The sequence below is a fragment of the Rosa chinensis genome, chromosome 1 (genome assembly GCF_002994745.2).
Source record: "Rosa chinensis cultivar Old Blush chromosome 1, RchiOBHm-V2, whole genome shotgun sequence".
Lineage (NCBI taxonomy): Eukaryota > Viridiplantae > Streptophyta > Magnoliopsida > Rosales > Rosaceae > Rosa > Rosa chinensis.
The window spans coordinates 51,525,925-51,545,423 of NC_037088.1; the positions used below are offsets into that span (position 1 = coordinate 51,525,925).

Consider the following 19,499-nt stretch of genomic DNA (forward strand, 5'->3'; position numbering starts at 1 on the left):
CACACACACACATATATATATATAGAACCCAACACCACAATTCGGAGGAGAACCCTAGAACAGAACAACCGCACACCACAAAACAGAAGCAGCCCCTTTGGGCTGCTCTTTTCCCCATCATTCTCCACCATTTTTTCATATTTTCTTTAGTTTTATTTTAGGGATTTGAAGGATTTACTCACCCAAAGCTTCAAAGATTCTTCAAAAACTTCTTCTCTACAAGATTCAAGACTTGGGTAATTGTGGGAGTTGTAAATCAAGACTAGTCATGCTAGCTTTTTAGCTATTTGTGACTATTCTTGTTTTCTCCTACACTTCTATACTCTTTGCTATTTGAATTTTGTAATCTTGATGTCTATGCTTATGGGTTGTGAGTAATTTCCTTGTTGGGAGTTAGGGTTGTGTCCCTAACCCAAATTTTGTGTAAAAGATGTTTAATTTAATGTAATGATGCAATTTTCATATGATGGATGCTTAGATATATTTTTGTTGGATTAAAATGCATGTCTAGGAGCCTAGTCAACTCTAGGATGTGTATTTTGAGTATGTCTAGGACGGAGTTAGAGGCTTGACCCCCTCTAATTCCTTAGCTAGAAACCTTCAATTTCGTGTTCGAAGGGTTATAAGCATGGTGATTTACACCAGTTGCATGATTGCGCGGGCGGGTCGCTTAGGCTATGTTTGGGGGGGCTTTTTTGCTCCCTCGCTTATAAGCACCAGCCCTTTATGTGTTTGGTAAACTTATGTTCAGCTGGCTTTTTCCAGAAGCCAGGGCTTTTAAGCTGGAAAAGCAGAAGCCAAGTCCTTCACTGTAGCGGAGATCACTGTAGATTAATGATTCTTTCAAAATACCAATTCCTATCCTTCCTTCCTTGAAGAAATTACACACAATACCAAATCCCATGCTTTTGGGTATTTTTGCATTGAAGGAGTGTACGTTGATCAAGCTCGGGTTCACAGAACCTCTTGCAGGAACTGAGTTGAGGATTGAGTTGAGGGTTTTGATGCCAATAACCCAGCAAGCCTCCTGATTTTTGGTCCACAAGTGCAGCCAAGATGAAGACCAAGCCCAGAATGGCAGGGAAGGTCGCTGGTGTCGAAGAACACGACAGCCCGAGTCCAAACCCAGAAACGAAATCGTCAACACTCGATCACATTCGAAAACTAATTACATAAACGTGTAGATCATGACGAGAGGATGAAGTTCCATACCAAATGCAGCCCAAATGGTGGCCGGAGTCGCTGGAAATTGCAGAGGTTGCTGGAGAAAGCTCGGGGCTTCCGGTCATTGATTCTCCTTCTCCGTTTAGTGCATGGATGGTCTAAGGACAGGGGTTGCTGGCAACGGCGAGACGAAGACGATGGTACCCGTGCGCCGTCGTGGAGTGGCCGGACGTGAAGGTTCCGATCAGGTCCAGTCGGAGAACTCTCTCTCTCTCTCTCTCTCTCTCTCTCTCTCTCTCTCGCCTTCTGGATCGATCACCTAGTCCTAGGCCTATTTATAGGTTGCTCCAAATAGCACTCAACGGCTGTGATCAAGTGATAGAAGGGTTTGATGGCTGAGATCGCATTCTAGAATTTCTGTATTTGCCAAACAATAAAGGCAAAATAATATCTCATGTCCAATTTGGTCATTCTACAAACAAAAAGCACAAGTCAGTTTGAGTTTACCAAACACTTTGCCACTGCTTTTGCCACTGACAGCACTTATAAAAAGTCAGTTTACCAAACACTCAACTGCTTTGCTTTTCAGCTGCTTATTCTCAAAAATAAGCAGAAGCCAGCTTTTTCTCAAAGAACAGCTATACCAAACATAGCCTTAGTAGTCTAATTCCTCGCCTTAGTAGTCTAATTCCTCGATCTCTACGCCTCTTGATGTGAATTAGTGACCCTTGAACCGGCTCTAATTCATACCAAGTGAGTTCCTACGACTCTTGAACCGGAGTAGGAATACCATGAAAGTGAATTTTGGTCCTTGAGCCTTGAACCGCCTTGGATACGGCTACCGCCAAAGTAGGAAATTCGCATCTACATTAGATTAGCTTCTGACACATGAGATTTGGGTGAAGAATCCTCCCTAGCACCCGACATTCCCATTTATATCGTTTACGCTTTTATTAATTTCTTTGCATTTTTATTGCTTTACATTTCATTACTTTTTGTTTAAGTTAAAATCAACTCCCAATATTGAAACTACGACTAATTGTAAATAACCACCACTAGGTTCTTAGTTTTGATTAGGTTTTGGTGAGAACCAAAGCCGAGCATTGCTAAGGCTTGGTGCCTTATAGTAGAATTTTTGTTTATTTTGTTCTTCTTTTGCATGCTAAGTGTTAATGTTCAGAAAACCACCATATGATGTCGGCTTCCGATAACGTGGACAATGGTCCAATCTTCCGATATATGTGTAGTTCACGAAATCCCGCTAATCTGTTAAGAGAAATACAACGGTGTCAAGAGGGGAGACCGCCAATTCGCTCCTCCGATGCTAAAGTTAAACGATGTACTTGTATTGACAAATGTAGCGGTAAATAGCTATTGAACGTGTAATCAATGAAGAGAGAGAAGTGGACCTTTTATAGGTGAAATAGTGAGTTACCTCACTCTTGTTTTCGATGTGGGACTGATATCCTTCAGTTTGCTGAGTTTTGGTTCTTTCTGCAGAGACCACTTTGGGTGGCGCGTGTCGGCGCGTCAAGGCATATTTCGGCCTGAAGCTGGCTTGCCGGTGAAGGTTGTCTTGCTGTGTTTCCGGAGATTACTCCATTGAAGTTACTTCGCCAAGGTGACATGGTTAAGTATGACTGCAGATTATGGTCGGTAATTGCAATGTATATACAAGTCCCCCAAGTCCCCAGTCAAGGAGGGATTTCTTGGTTGGGGAGTTACCACAGCTAATGCAGAACCTTTAGCTATATGTTGGGCATAATCAGTGCGAGTGCGTCGTCAACCATGGATTTTGTTTGAGCGAGAGATTTTTGCCCTTTCAGGTGGGCCCCTGCTAGGCCCTCCAGGGAGTCCCCCACTCCCCGGCTAAGAAAGACCTCCGTTTGGTCGGATGATTGTTTGTTGAGGGGAGCTGTGTGACAGCATGAGGCGATGAGTAGCTATCCCACTCTTTTAGAGCCTTAGCGTCGAGAAGTTAACTGCCGGATCAGTGGCTGCCGTAGGGTGTGTTTAACTGTTCCCTTACTCTTCCCCGGAGGAGAAGAACTTGACTGCACCACCTCATTAAGGTCGATGTACTGATGATAAATGGGATATCCCTGGTTGGGAATGTTCCGCTAAGTGTAAATTGTGTCAGGTGAGTGACCATCGACTATTATCGGAAGTCACGATGTCTGAGACATGTTGTCCAGTAGTTGTCTGTTGATGAGTGATGGTATGATTGCCTTGCAAGTTTGTTGGAGCAAGGTAAATGTTAGCGGTGAAATGACATTGTTGGCGGTAACACTTGTGTTGTGGCGGATTGTTGACTCGTTGCTTGATGATTCGTAGCGGGGGATGAGGATATTTAGCGGAGAATAAGGCTAAGTAGCGGAGGAGAAGGCCAAATAGCGGGAGAATGAGGCTATTTAGCGGAAGAGAGGTGTTTATGGCGGTGATTTTTGAATTTTGGGGTTATTTGGCCAGATTCTGCGTGATCCTTTAACACTCACTGCACCAATTTTTCAATTAGACGACAGTTTTCACTGTCGTCTGATTATAAGGTTTGCTGTTGTCTATCTCAATGCTGTCTGATACATGAATCAGACAATACCAGAAAACTGTCGTCTGATAAAATTTAGTACAACAGCAGTTACTACCCAGTCTGTTGTCTGAATACCACAAAGAACAACAGAGTTGGTACCTTCACTCTTGTGCAAATCAATTTTAGTTGGCAGATCCTGGAAGGTTGGGCCGCGTAAAGAACAGTTGGAGAACATTTTTTTGTAAAAAACTGTTGTCTGAAGGACGCTTGGAGATCAGCAAAGTAATTGAATACTATTGACTGACTTTGAACCAGACAACAGAAAAGTTGTTAAAGCCATTGTGTGTTATTGCATCCTGAAACAAAATATGTTTAATAACTATTGTAGATAGATGATTCAGACAACAGTTTTTTCTTTCTTTTTTCTTCATGTTCATTTGTTAGACAATGGTTTATTTTTGGTGTTGAATTGTCTGAGATAGAAGAGAAGACATACATTTTGTACAATTGAACAACACATCCTTGATTCCAAAAAGCATTTCATTCCATAAGCAATATTCATCCCAACATTTACAAGGAATTAACACTGCCTAAGTGCCTATAAATACATAAACCCAAAAAATATAAACTGGTCCATAAAACGTGTCCATTGCACATTAACCATGCCTATAACTAAAGTAAATGTGATAGTGATCCCTTTCCGGCATCCTAAAGTGTCCTAGAACATAAATTTTCCTTGCTGAGATGCTGCATATAATTAACAGAGAACAAAGGCTCATGGCCTGCTTTGTTTACTTTAGCTTATTCACTGAGCATGTCTACCATTCTAGAAGTAAGTGGAATCCACAGGTGCTCTCCATAACCTACATCCATAAGTAGAAGTAAATATATGAAACTGATGACTTGGAAACTGAAAATTAGTAAACTGTAGGGTGCTGTTTAAAGAAGATCCAAGAGACAAAACATGAACAACTTGGGCTTAAAATTATATCAGTTACCAAAATGGGATATAAGATGTTAAAGAAGTCTGACATGAAATTTCAGCTACCCATTTCAACAGACACCTTGGGCATAAGAAACCCAGTGTTCTATTTTCCAAGAAACTAAGATAGTTTAACACCCAGTATTGCTGTGTTCAGAAATTCTTGTAGCAGACTTGCAACTTTGAAAAATCATAAGTAATTCTAGAAAAATTATTTTTAGGAGATTCCAATTCTGAAACAATCCTTAAGATGTCTACTGCAATCTGTAAGAATATAATAACTTCAAATTCCCAACTGAACTGTACAGTTTTCAGTAAAAGTTCAACTGGGTCAGAAACTCGGAAACACAAATTCACATTTGCAGAACCTCTTTTCTACCTTGAGTTTTAACCAATATATGAATCCTAAATAGAAGAGCTGAAACTTAACAGAAACAAACCAAAGAACCTATATCTTTAGACTCCAGGAAAATTGCATCAAAATATGAGATGTGGTAGTCATCATACATTATCTCTAAGAACCTATATCTTTAGACTCCATTGACAATTCTATCATTTATCAATTTACTCTATAGCATCTAGGCACAAATAGAAGAGCGAGTAATAAACCTTGTTATAGGGCGATTCGGCTTGATCCCAATTCCTTGAACAAGTTGCCAGTTACCAATCTCACCCAGTGGTTTTCAGTTTCTCCCATCCGCCACAACGTTCTTCTGTGGCTAAACCCCTACTCTGGCCACTGCCATACCTATTATAACAAAACACATTAATCTCAGTCCACAAAGAACACCTATATAACAAACTCATTTGTAGAATCGATCATAAAATAGATACAACAGTCTAATTCCAATGAAATCTGACAACTCAAAGCAAATCTTTCCAGTCAAAAGATTGAAAAGGTATGATTTTTTCATCATTTGGGATCCTCCAATCGGTTTTGGTGAACATTTTATGAAACTTTCTAAAACCAATCAAGGTAATGCCCATAACAGAACAACGTTTTAGATCTAAACCTTAAGCCTCTGAATTAATCATATATATTGGGTAAAAGTTAACCAAACCCAGAAAGTAAATTACCTATAAAGTCACAATCTCTTAGTGACAGTACCAAAAATCAACACACACATCTGTGTGTAACGAAACTCACAATCCCACTATGAAACAAACCCACCTAGATTTCAAAAATTAACAGTAAAGAAAGCATTTTGAAAGCCAACTAAGCTCAATAAGTGTGGAAAGGAAAGGTTTTACCCTTTCTGGGAGCTAGGCATTACCGGGACAAAACCAATATCAAACCTAAAAGTAAGAGTTGGGCAAAATGTTGGGAGTAAGGATTTTGGAATTCCCAAATTTGCGAAATTCTTTTCCTTCCTTTTCCTCTTTGCTGTTAAAACTACTACGTCTCCATTCACTTGGGGGATTTGTTTGTGTTTTACCCCCCTGCTTTTTTACCTTTTCATTTCTCTTCCCAATTTGAAGAGTCAAAATTAAAAGAAAGGAAAAAAAAACATAGTGAGGATTTGTGACTGTTAGGTGAATGAGAGCTAAACACTCAATCCATCAAATCCACATTGCTTGTAAGTAAGAGACTGCTTCTTTGGACTTATAAAGATTGCACAATGCTTTCTAAACTTTTAAGTAAGCCAGCTAAGCTCAGCAGCACATGCTTTCTAAACTTTCACATACCTTGACTGTAGTTGCTGGACTTTCTTCAAAAACCAAGTGAAACTTCAAAGCTCCATACAGTTCAGAGCAACCAAACACGAACTCTTTTCTTTGTTTTGCTAACTTCTTCAATATGCAGAACCTCTGAATTCACATCAAATCAGGCCAAAAACCTAAAGCACAAACTATACAAAAATCAGATCCCACCTATCAACAACATAATCAAATAAGTTTCAAGTAAAAAAAAAAAGAAACCCAACAAAAACACCTTTCACCTGGACGAAGTATGAAACCTGGAAAAAAACGATTAGAGAACCTGAAGACATCAAAGCAATCAGAAAGTAAATTCTCAGCAATTAGAAGAAATTACGAAAACAAAAGCACAAATACAAAACCAATTACCCAGATTTCTCTATAAAGCAATGATGTGTCACCCAGTTATGAACATTTCGTATCACAAATCAGATGAACAATCATCAAGAACAACAAAACCCCCCAATTAGAATCAGAAAGCAATACCTCTGGCTTGTTGTTGATCAACGACTCTCGAAGCCATTCCTAAATATTTGATTCAAAATCAATCCTTTCAATCTTTCTCTTTGTGAAGAACAAGAAGGAGGTTGGGTGCTGAACAGAAAGGAAACAAGAACTCAGATTTGTGGAGGAGAGAGAAAGTGGATCTGGAGGACTCTCTCTCCTCCGTCACGATCTCCAACCACCAGAGTGGAGTCACCGTAGCCACCATCTTCTTCGCCTTCCTCCGACGAGTCAACACCATGCTGCACCTCTGAGATGAGCCACAAAGAAATCTCTGCGAATTCGTTTTCTAGAGACACGAGCATCATATTGAGTACGAATAAGATTATGAAATGCTGTAAAAGCAGAAAAAACAGAATCTTTAGACTTAAGTAACACCACCCAAGATAATCGAGTAAAATCATCAATGAATAACACAAAATATCACATTCAAGAAAGGGTAGAATGTTTAGAAGGACCCATAAATAGGCATACTAGAATGAAAACTCAAAGGATAACTAGACCTATAACTCTTAGCCAAAGCACAAGTTTCACAATGCTAGACTCACTAACTCCCAGAAACAATGAAGGCATGGACTTCTTCATAACTCTAAAAGATGGATGACCCAAACGTCTGTGCCACAACCATAGCTCACTCAATCGGTCAGAACTCAATGTCAGGGCCAAGGGCTGTTTTGGTGCCTGTGTTGGCTCTGCGTACATGCAATCCAAGTGAAACAGTCTCACTCTCAGGTCTCCCTTGCTAATGATCACCCTCGTGCACAAATTTTGAAAAATAACATACATTGGGTAAAAGTTTACAGAGCACTTATTTTGTGAATTCAATTGGGATACAGACAAAAGGTGATGAGACAACAAGGGTACATAAAGCACATCCTGCAATACAATGGATGGTGTAACCTAAACAGACCCAATACCTAAGACAGGAAAAGATGCACCATTTGCATTAGAAATATGGGATATAAATGGGGATGACATAGACATAAAGAAGGACTTATCATAGGTCATATGGTCAGACGCACCAGAATCAATTATCCATGTATCACTACCAGTAAATTCAGAAACATGTAAAGCAACACCAATTTTACCTCGACTTTCCTTAGTCAAGGAAACATTACCCTTTGAGGGGTCTTGCCCTTCAATGTCGTAGAAGACAGGTTCTGGTACCAATTGGACTGCTGTTTTGCCTCTTTAACCACTACCACGTCCTTCACGTCCTCCAGTATCATTGCCTTCTCTGCAACCAGAGTTGTTGTAATTGAACCTTCGCAGCTTAGGGCATTGATTCTTGAAATGGCTAACTTCCTTGCAGTAGTTGCAAGTCATTTGGTTATAATTCTGATTTTGTTGATATCCCTGATTCCGTGGTTTATACTGGTTCTGAGAGGGAACTAAGGTAGAGTTCCCAATCTAAGGTTAAGGTGGAGATCTAGCATGTATTGCTAAACTAGAAATTTCAGTATGAAGGCTCTGAGCAGCAGCCTTATTACCTTCATCTCTTCGGATATAGGCAAAAGCTTGTTCCAATGTAGGTGGAGTTGCAAGACGCAATAAGCCAATAACTCATTCTTTTCCCCTTCAAAGTGAGGATCCAGGCCACCAAGAAAAATATGGACACACATCTTGTCCTGCTCAGTCCGATAGGATTTGATATCAGCTTCACAAGTCATAGGATTAAGGTTTCTCTGATCAAGGTCTTTCCAAATTGTCCTCAAATTCGCATAAAAAGTTGCAACAGGCTGTCCGCTCTGAGTTGTTTTGAAAGCTTTGGCATTCAATTCATGAACCCGAGCAAAGTCACTCCTATCATAATATGTAGCAGCAACAGAATCTCAAATTGCTTTGGGAGAATCATAGTTAGCAAATGATCTCATTACCTCCGGAGTCATAGCCTTGAGAATAATTCTCATCACAATAGTAATTGTTGTATCCCATTCATCGACTTTTGGTCCTGCAGTAGGTCTTGCTGCGCTACCGATAACATAATTCCACTTTCCAATCCCATGAATATGGATCTTCATGAGTCTCTGCCATAACTGATAATTGGTACTATTGAGCTTGACACCAAAACTCGAGTTATCTGTGACATTCTGAACAATTACGACCTCACGGGCCACAGAACTCGTCTCTCCAAACTCTAGAGATTCTCCACTATTCTCGTCGGTGATCTTCAAATCCACCATCTTCTTCAAATATTCAAATTAACAACCAAAGGAGCCAGCAAAAAATACAAAGCACAAGGGAAGCAATGATCGAACAAAAGAACCAACAAAACAAAAGGATCAGCTTAACAACTAGTGAACGGACAAAACAAAAGAACCACAGCAACCAAAAGATTGAATCTGTAGCTGAAAAAACACAACCGAGTCTGAATGGATCTTGTAACGCCCCAAACTGCACCTTGCCAGCTTGAGCACGTCAAAGTGCCGCGAGTCTCTAAAATATAAATTGAAGGCTCGAATTACATTCTAGAGAACTGCAAGGCATTTTTGTTGATAAACTTTTCGTAAAACGCACAGCGGGAATTTGAAATACTTTTGAGGTGAAAGCTTCTTGAAATTACAAAATTCACTTTGTTCGTCTAGAACTTGTCATTTTTGAATAGTCGAGGACTAATAGACTTAACCACACAATGAACACTCAACAACAAGTTTCAGAATGGTGTGGATCAAAAAATAAAGATCAAGAGTACATCAGAAACTCGTTTACCGTCCGGAAGGGTTATCAAATTCCGCGCACCCAGCTCCGTCCTCTACAATCCCATTACTAGTGCACAGTACCTGCACATACACTATTGTAGGGGTGAGATTTCGTCCTCGCTGCTCTATGGGACTTACTCCGGCTAAGTTTGAAAATCAACTAAAACTTTGTAATAATTTGGATTTGGGCCCAGTGTGAAAACAAAGCGAATATATATGTAAGAATGACAAACTTAAAATATCATTAATCTTAAAACTCGATGCATGATTAGAAAACTACGTGCTATTTACCTGATGGCCTGGTTCCATAGGACCAACATCTGACCTTACCAGTCACAGAGCGCCAAACTTAACACACTAGCTACACACACGGAACTGAGTCGTCATTGTGATTACGCACCGTCCGACCGGTGTAGCTAACCTTCTGGAGGTTTAGGGGTGGCTAATCCCCAAGGAAGTCATCGACCACCTTTCCGCTTTCACACACCGCCATCAACAATCTTATACGCACGTTAACTTAAAAACATTTTAAATGTGAACTAACAATGTACTTTCATCATGCATCACGTATATAAACAAATACGGAAAATCACTAGCCAGTAGGGAGTCCCGAGTCCCCTACCTGGATTCCGATGCTTTCTCTCACGTACTCCGAGAGTCGCGAACCTTCCGTTCCTTGGGTATCTAGAGTCCTAAGTTCCGACATTTCGATAGTTAATAGTCTATTGAACAAATATTGAAATCTTGACGATTAATAAATCATCCGACCAATTTTTCCTGGTTTGACCAGGAGTTGACCAAAGTTTGACCAATCGAGATAGGTTCGATAATTATTCTAATTACCGAACATTTTACTTGAGATTGGAATATCGACTACTTTCCATTTCAAAATTTCGTTACATAATAATTCGACACAACTACTATGGACACCCCACACAATACACCATTCCATTTTCATACACGGTGTGCCCAAACTACTAAGGACACCCAAACATAACTTCTCTCCTTTAACTGAAATACAATCTCTTCCGATTCAAATCAACGCAACCATTAACATAACAAATTGCCATAGCAACCTTAACTAAATATCGAACTGATAAAACCAACTCCCTTACAAACAGTAACTACCAACCAGAAACGAACTCATACCAATTCAATCCACCATTCTCAACACGACGTCACAGTAAACTTGTAAACACAGGCATTCAACTTCAAAAGCAAACTATACAAGCAAATTCCCAGAACTGTCAAATAGATTCTAACTAACCTTGCCATCAAACTCGATCACAAACAAAATCCCAAATTGCAGGTCGGCTCTCTGTCGAAGAACACAGCAAACCGGAGTCAGCCTAGTCGATTCTGAGTTGATCAACTCAACCCAAGACTGCAGATTGATCTCGACCAAGACCCAAGTGGTGGTTAGGACGCAGAAGTTAAACCAAGGAAGCCAAAACAACTGCCGGCAACGTCAATTTCGACTGCGTCCGAAGCAAACCCAGAAACACAATCCATTAATCTCAATCAAATTGAAAAACTAATTAGACTAACGTGCAGAGCGTGGCGAGAAGAGTGAGTTTCATACCAAATGCAGCTCAATCAGTGGCCGGAGTCGCCGGAAATTACAGAACTCGCCGGAGAAAGCTCGGACCTTCTCACCGTCGATTCTTCTACCTCGTCAAGTGCATGGACGATCCAAGGCTACAGGGTTGTAGGCGATGGAGAGACAAAGCTATTGCCCATGGTCCGCCGCGGAGAGGCGGCCGGAGGAGCATTTTCCGTCGGACCCAGTCGCGGGTCGGAGAACTCTGGTTCTCTCTCTCTCTCTCTCGATCATTCTGGGTCTTCCAACTGATCAAAGGCCTATATAGATTTGTCCATTAATCAATGGATGGCCTTGATCAAGCGGTGGGGAAAATGGATGGCTAAGATTTCTCCACTTATTTTCTAATTCTCTAATTTATTTTCTAAAATCCCATAACTTCGGAAAATCGCTATAAATAGCTCGGTTACTCGGAAAATTCCCCGAAATTTTCCATGAACTCGTCGTGACGTGTACTTTATCATCCAACTCTTAAATCGAGTATTTCACTTTGTGAAAATTTCTGAAAATATTCTCGAGCACTCTAACGTTTATCGAGATCGCTAAATAATTTCTCATACGATCTCCACTAAGCTTGATACATTTTTCTGGGGCTCACAGATCTCGACTGTGATATTAAGTCAAAAGGAACCAAGAGATTGGGAATTTCTGAATTGTATTCACCTTCTCCAAGAATGGAGTAAATATACAAGATACACAAAGACCTATTAGGAAACTAATTACAACAGAATATTCCTAATAGTAATACAATATTCACAATCCTAATACTACTTAGTACGACTCACGCCAACGAACTTATTTTCATTACATAAGAACAAAAAGAAAGCAGGAAAATTAAAATAAAAAATGACAACTTCTTCGAATGAACATGTTGTCACCAATAATTTCATTTTGGCATGTAGCTAGTTTGATTCCATTTTTATAGCACTTGTTTTAATCGGGTAAAGATATGATATGTAACATTTCTCATACATCAACTATTTTTACCCCTCTAAGGACTCATGTTATCACTTTGAGGACTAATATTACTATTTTCAGGACTCATATGGTAAACTAAGAAAATTTACCACTTTAAGGACTCATGTTACCACTTTGAGGACTAATATCATTATTTTGAGGACTCATGTGGTAACTAAGAAAATTTTCCACTTTAAGGGCTCATGTTACTACTTTGAGGACTAATATTACTTTTTTGAGGACTCATTTTACCACTTTTAAGACAATTGTATGCATGTTATACGTTAATACATTGTATAATTTTCCCTTGTTTTAATTATATAAGAAAAAAAAGAAACATTAAAAAAAAAAAAAGACAACTTCTTCGGAACATGTTGTCACCAATATTTTCCCTTTTTGTTTTTCTGATGTAATTAAAATATGTACTATATAAATGGAATCAAACTAGCTACATGCAAAATATTTCTGAATTTTGATGTAATTAAAAACAAACAGGAAAATAAAAATAAAAAATGACAACTTCTTCGAATGAATATGTTGTCACCAATAATATTCTAATTTGAATGAATATTTAGTTTCATTTTTCTAATTTGAAGTTTGAAGAAAAACAAAGAGACACCTATGGGGGCTCTTTGTGGTAAAATTCAAAGTAGAAAGGCTGCAATATACTTTTTTGTTGAAAGATGTCAAATGGAAGAAAACTCGCTTGTTATATATAGCACATAATTTTGAAGGATTTTGAAGCGCGGCAGAGCTTAAATTGATACCATTTGAATTGAAAGTGGCAGATAAAGATGTTTAGAAACCTTTCTTGCACTTCAAGTTACTGAACTTACAATGGCTCATTTGCCACTCGGGTTTGAAATTACAACTGCATCTGAGGATCTAGTTGATATGGGTGACAGTTGAATAACCAACTAGGAGACCACCCCATTGCAGGACCTTCTCACCCCACGCCTACATCCTAAACTTCGAAATTGTTAACTAGATGACATTTTTTTGTGTTTTTTTATTTTTCAAATAAATAGAGGATTAGACAATATTAGCTTCTTTGCAGTAACTAATTCGGAATGTGTAAGGATTCAAATTTGCTCACCACCAATACTTTGGTGGTGATACCACCACTAAATATAAAATTGTCATGTGTTATAAAACATAATTATAGTTAATCATGATGTTTTATTAAACAAATAAATTTTAAGTATTAAATTAATTCTACATGACGTGGCAAGTTTTAATTAGGTGGTGATATCACCACAAAATAAAAAGGGAGCTGAAATTTGCACTCCTACTTTTACATTTTGCACTACTTTTGTACTATTTTTACCAAATCACCCTTATACTTATTTGTCTCATCCTCTCTCTTTCACGGCCTAATACGAAAAGTAAAACTAAGACTCTCTCCCCCCGATCCAAATCTCAGACTCAATGTAGTTCTCGCTGATTGGCGCGTCTTTTGCAGGAGGAACAGCGAAGCCAGACCAGATCCATGCCGGTGTCGGCGACGAGGAGGAGTGTCGGGGCGGAGGTCGACGAAGTACTGGCCAGAGTCGATGGAGGCGCTGGAGACGACATGGGAGGTGGCGGTGGTTGTGGAGGAGAGAGAGGTTGTGGGTGTCGAAAGAGAGAGCTCGAGAGGGTGTAGGAACGGGGTCTCAATTATATAAGTCCAGTTGGTGTTTGATTATGTGTTTGTCCATCTGGGTTTCAATTTGATGTGAAGATTTAATCTCCAATTTCAATTGTACTGTAAACAAATCACTAAATCAGTATATTGGTTTATACAATCTTATTTGACTACTTCCCTTAGCCCAGGTTCACCAAAGATAATGGAAGAAGGGAACATACAGAGAGAGAGGATCAAATCGTACATAGAGAGAGGGAGACTGGGAGAGCAATATTTTTTTGATTCACAAAACAGGAGTATTAATATAAACTCAAACTCTTCCAGAAGCCCTGATAAGAAAACAACATAATTCTTCAAGAAAACAATATACAGTTACTAATGTTCTAATCACTTGAATATCCATCGTCCTTATCTTCATGTTGTGTCATAACTTTCTCTATGAACCTCTTGCGAACTCCCTCAATCACAGCTTCCCTTGACCGACCATTTACACTCTGCCCATCATTAAGTACAGGATTTGATTGACAGAGAACTAATGACACACCTTCAGGTGCACCTCCAACCAAAGTTGCGCAACCCAATGTGATTGGCTTTGACAGTGCCATTGTTGTACACTAAAAGAGTGGGAAGATTATGATCCGGGTAGTTAGGAATGCAGTATGTTGATATTATTTTCACAAATTTGGTTGCCGAGTACTTAGTTGCCAAATCTTCCAGACACTGCATCAACAATCCACACTCTGCAATTCCTTCTTTGTAGAGAATCACCACCACCCAAACGTTAGGTAGAGCTTGAGAAACCTCACGCACAAAATCTAATCCCGAAATTGGAACCACTGATCCAAACCTTTCAACATTCGCTGCTTTTCTCAATTCAGACAACCTCTTCCTCCTGTATTCCTCGAGGAAGCGATCGTCGTCGAGATCGGGATCGTCTTCGAGATCTTCGAGGTCCTGCTCGGTCTTATCATCGATCTAAGACTTGTCTTTAGGAAGAGAGGCTTCGTCCTCTGCCGGAGAGAAGGGAGGAGGCTTAAACGCCGGTTTCTTAGGCGGAAGATTGCCGAGCTTTGCCTGAATATAGTCCCACTGCGTGGAGGCTCCGTCCAAATCCTTGTAGATATAGTGATAGTCCCCCATTCTCTCTCTCTCTCTCTCTCTCTCTCTCCAAATACAATAAAGATCTTCGAAAGGCTTTGTCTGACTGGGAGAGCAATATCAGTTTGCTTTCGATAGAGAGATTAAGGGTAATTTGGGAATGCAAATAAAAGTTAGAAAAGAAATATTATAAAAAAAATTAAGGGGGGTTCTAATTGGACCTCCAAATTTACTATTTGGACATCTCCTACTTATTGGACCTCTAATTCATTTTTTTAAATACTTAAATAGCTAAGTGCACCTCCTTAATTTTATCAAAATATCCTTAAACAATTAAATTTATTCTTCAACAATCTTTTGTTCTATTTTTTTTATTTTTTATTATTATCTCTATTAATTCAACTAATAGAAGAAGAAGCAGAATGAATTGACCAAATTGCAGATTTGGACTGGTCAAGTAAGTCAAGTTTCAGGTATTAACGCTGCTCATGAGTCTTCCGGGTATTAACATTCGAACTTGAAGAAGAGCCTTTTCTAAAAGCGAGATTCTTTGATGTTGGTTCCCCCGGTTCTATGAATCAATCCAACATTTTGGAGTGTCGTAAGCCATGGAGAATTGAAAATATAAGCTTTGAAGAAAAAGTTAAGGGAAGCAGTAGAACAAACTAATGAGAAATTACAAGTATTTTTTGTTACTGTTGCATTCATATATCCCTTCTTATAGTTGAAACAAAAAAGGAGTAGTTTTGCTTACAAGTATAAAGGCCAAACTTATCTAATTCCATCTTCAAAACATAGGACTTTAATAGAAAACAATAACAATTAAAAAATTTCTACAAATGTTTCATCTCGCATCCAAGCATGGGAGATTGAAGGAAGAAAATACTTTGAAAGTAAAAAGAAAAACGTCTTTAGTTTGTCATGGGAGGTAAGAAGAGTTTTTCTTTTCTTTTCTCTCTCTCTATATCCTTATATGTCTTTTTATATGAGTTGACAAAGTCCAATAACTATTGGAAAATGATGGAGGTCCATATAACAAATTTGGAGGTCTAACTAGAACCACCCAAAAATTAAAGAGGAGTGCACAATATAAAAAGGAGAGTGCAAATTTCACTCCCCAATAAAAATGGTGAGCAAATTTGAATCCAATGTGTAAGCCCACCCACAATCTAGAAGAACCGGAAAATGGCATGTATTCTAATTTTTTAAGTCATCTTTTTCCAAATCTTCTAACAAAGCGTATTCGATCCACTGACGGTGAATGTTTGGGCCAACCACTATTGAAATTAGTGTATATAGACAAAATTTTGAAGTTATATACTTATATCTACACGACTACACCGCATTACATGTATTAATTATTGTAAGCCGTGGAGTGCGATTACAACCGGTCGGTAGCTTGTCCCATCTTGATATAGACTGGTATAATTTAGGACAAATAGGTTTGAATTGAATGTAGTGCTTCAAATATAAGGACAGGTGAGACAAAATATGCATCGTTAAAGGGGTTGAATGCATGACATCAAAGATCCAAGACAATAAAGAGAAGATATGCATAACCGAGAATTCTACCTTAAATTTATACCCTACCTTTCGATTAGTTGATTTAGACCGGTACTTACCACTATATATTTTGGTGTACAATGGGGTGTAAGAAATATATATGAAGCAAATATCACAATCTTGAATCTTGATATTTATTGGTACTTGTAGGTTTCTATTCCCATGGAGTTTCTGCTTCCATTTTCCATTTGTGATCCAACTACCATCTTAGCATTTTTACTATTTCTTTTCTCTTCCGTATGGATATCAAAATACTTGCAGAAAAACACAGCAAAGAACAAAGGACCCCCAGAAGTGGCTGGTACATGGCCAATACTTGGCCACCTTCCTCTCTTAAGAGGGCCTCAACCGCCCCACATAATCCTAGCGAACATGGCTGACAAGTACGGACCGCTCTTCACTATCAAGCTTGGTGTGCACCGAGCTCTTATTGTAAGCAGTTGGGATGTGGCTAAAGAGTGTTTCACCACTAATGATAAAGCTTTTGTCAACCGCCCGAAAGCTTTAAGCCCGGAGATTTTGGGGTACGACTATGCCATGTTCGGTTTTAGCCCTTACGGACCTTACTGGCGCCAGGTGAGAAAGATAGCCACGCTGCACATCCTCTCCAACCACAAGTTGGAGTTGCTCAAGCACGTCCGGGAAACGGAGGTGAAGGTGTCTACGAAACATATATTTGATATGTGGCAGCGAAACAAAGGTGTCTCAAATAAGGTACTGGTAGACATGAAGAGGTGGTTTACAGACTTAACTTTAAATGTCATGTTCAGGATGGTTGTTGGAAAGCGACTTCTTGGGGCTACCACGGCGCAAGAGAAGGAAAAGAACGAAAGCTTTCGAAAGGTGTTGAGGGATTTTTTTATATTAGCTGGTGAATTTGTAATCTCAGATGCAGTTCCATATCTTAGGTGGTTGGATTTGGGAGGTTATGAGAAGGCCATGAAGAAGACGGCTAAAGAACTCGATGGTGCGGCTCAAAAATGGTTAGAAGAGCATAAGCACAGGAGAAGTACTAATTCTGTGGATAATTGTGAGCCTGACTTCATGGATATGATGCTTACTGTCCTTGATGATGATAGTATAGAAGAGTTTGCTGGTTCAATTACTGCTGATACAATTAACAAAGCTACATGCCTGGTATATAGACCGATGAAATTTTTTCTCTTCAAATTAATTATATGATGAACTTCAACTTCCTATACATTATCTCCTATAATATATATACAGTACTTAAAGCTCAAAATCATTCTGTTTGGATTAAAGTGTTTTTGTTATATGACCGTTTGAGATTAGTTCATGAGGACTGTTTTTATTATTTTGTTTTCTTATTTGTAATCGGTTTTGTTCGAAGCAAATAGAGTCTCTATAGTTTTTTTTTAAAATAAAAATTTCAAGTGTGTGCTATGTGTGCTTTAAGTTGAAGTGTTTCTAACATGTCAAGTGCTTGAAAATTCACACAAAAGTAAAAAAAAAAAAATTGATTTTAACCTTGTTTTGCCAAACGCTGCCGAAAGTCTTTTTTATAGTCTGGAGGAGATTCCCCCAAATTTAGAACCAATTCCAAAAAGTCTTACAAGAGCTTTCTGCGATATAAAATTACTTTCAAAAAAAATTTGAGAAGGAAAAGAAGCAGTTCTTTAGTGCTTCTAATTAATGCAATTACAGGAAGCACTACTTAAATCTTAAGAACATGCAATGTATATGTACTTGTCACAAATACTTCCAGCAAAAGAATTTCCTACATTACTTTTTGTTACATACATGATTGAAAATCATGTACATTTCGTATGTCCTTTGTAGGCGGTTCTTCTAGGAGGGACAGAAACCTCATCAGTGACATTAATCTGGGCTCTTTCTTTATTGCTCAACAATCCTAAAGTCCTGAAGAAGGCTCAACTTGAGTTAGACAACCATGTTGGTAGGGAAAGGCAAGTGAATGAATCAGATGTGAAGAATCTAGTCTACCTCCAAGCCATTATCAAGGAAACCTTGCGGCTATACCCTGCTGCACCTCTCTCAGTACCACATGAATCCAGCGAAGACTGCACAATAGGTAACTATCATGTAAGCTCAGGCACGCGTCTTCTTATCAACCTTTCAAAGCTTCAACGCGATCCAAATGTCTGGCTCGATCCTTGTCTATTCCAACCAGAAAGGTTTCTTACAACTCACAAGAACGTTGATGTTAGGGGCCAGAGTTTTGAATTTATACCATTTGGAAGTGGTAGACGAATATGTCCAGGAATCTCTCTCGCACTTCACGTTACTCAACTTGCACTGGCTCATTTGCTGCATGGGTTTGAAATTGCAACTCCATCTGATGAACCAGTTGACATGGGTGAGAGTTCAGGAATAACAAATATGAAGACCAGCCCTCTGGAGGTCCTTCTCACCCCACGCCTACATCCTAAACTTTATGAAAGTGTTGACTAGCTGACATGTATGTTCTTGAATGTTTAGAATAGTACTTGCACTGGCTCATTTGCTACATGGGTTCCAAATTCTACTACTATTATGGAATATAAGAAACCCTCCGAGGAGGGGAAGCTCTCGTTTCTCTCTCACCTTCATCTTCACCAGACTCACTTTCGCCTTCACCTTCTTCCCTTCCCTACCCTTTCTAGTGCTAGCTCTAGCTCTGCCCCCCGGGGTGGCACGTATGGTTTTGATTTCCTTTCCTTCCAAAATCCATTCCTCCAAATCTTCCTAATCTTTCAATTTCAGATTACCCATCCCCTCCAACCCACTGTTCTTCCCTTTTCTTCATATTTCCCACCGTTTCTCTTCCTTTTCATGTCCTTTCCATCAATACTTTCTTTTATTTTTCTCTCATCTTCCTCTTTTTCTCAAATCTCTGAATTTTCATGGTTAAGATGCACATCCTCCTCAACCATCAGAATCAACTTAAACAAATGTTCGCCGGTCCTTCGGAGCTCCGATTTCGGCATCGTATCACTTGTCCAACATCGACTCTTTGGCATATCCTCTGCTGCTGATGATCTTGATCTTACTTTCTTTTTTCTTTTACCAAATTATAGCCTTGCATATATTTGTCTGGCTTTCTGATGTCGGTCCCTGAG

The 19,499-nt window shown here is 39.1% G+C and overlaps 1 protein-coding gene, 1 long non-coding RNA gene and 1 pseudogene across 36 annotated transcripts in view; 1 reads left to right on the forward strand and 2 right to left on the reverse strand.

Moving 5' to 3' along the window:
• Positions 1-4,213: 4,213 nt before the first annotated feature.
• LOC112181729 lies at positions 4,214-11,414 on the reverse strand. 34 transcript variants are annotated; one of them, XR_005808935.1, is made up of 10 exons: positions 11,157-11,414; positions 10,977-11,052; positions 10,842-10,892; positions 9,866-10,258; positions 7,964-9,666; positions 6,858-7,210; positions 6,607-6,654; positions 6,360-6,511; positions 5,283-5,421; positions 4,214-4,554 (listed from the first exon to the last, which is right to left on the reverse strand). It is a non-coding gene; the product is annotated as an uncharacterized LOC112181729 (long non-coding RNA). The 34 variants fall into 34 exon arrangements; XR_005808934.1 differs by having other exon boundaries at positions 9,866-10,266; XR_005808918.1 differs by having other exon boundaries at positions 9,866-10,043; positions 10,197-10,258; positions 10,842-11,052.
• Positions 11,415-13,506: 2,092 nt separating this feature from the next.
• Positions 13,507-14,945, reverse strand: LOC112200850 (annotated as a pseudogene).
• A 1,495-nt stretch (positions 14,946-16,440) lies between these two features.
• The window catches only part of LOC112182006 (cytochrome P450 CYP82D47), a 48,369-nt gene continuing 45,310 nt past the window's right edge, over positions 16,441-19,499 (forward strand). Inside the window, exons 1-2 of one of the 2 annotated variants that reach the window (XM_024320430.2) lie at positions 16,441-17,556; positions 18,220-18,909. In XM_024320430.2, the coding sequence (XP_024176198.1) occupies positions 16,582-17,556; positions 18,220-18,852 (1,608 nt within the window). In that variant the 5' untranslated portion in view covers positions 16,441-16,581 and the 3' untranslated portion in view covers positions 18,853-18,909. Of the gene's footprint in view, positions 17,557-18,219; positions 18,910-19,499 lie in introns of those variants that run through there. The other variant, XM_040517283.1, reaches the window with a different exon arrangement.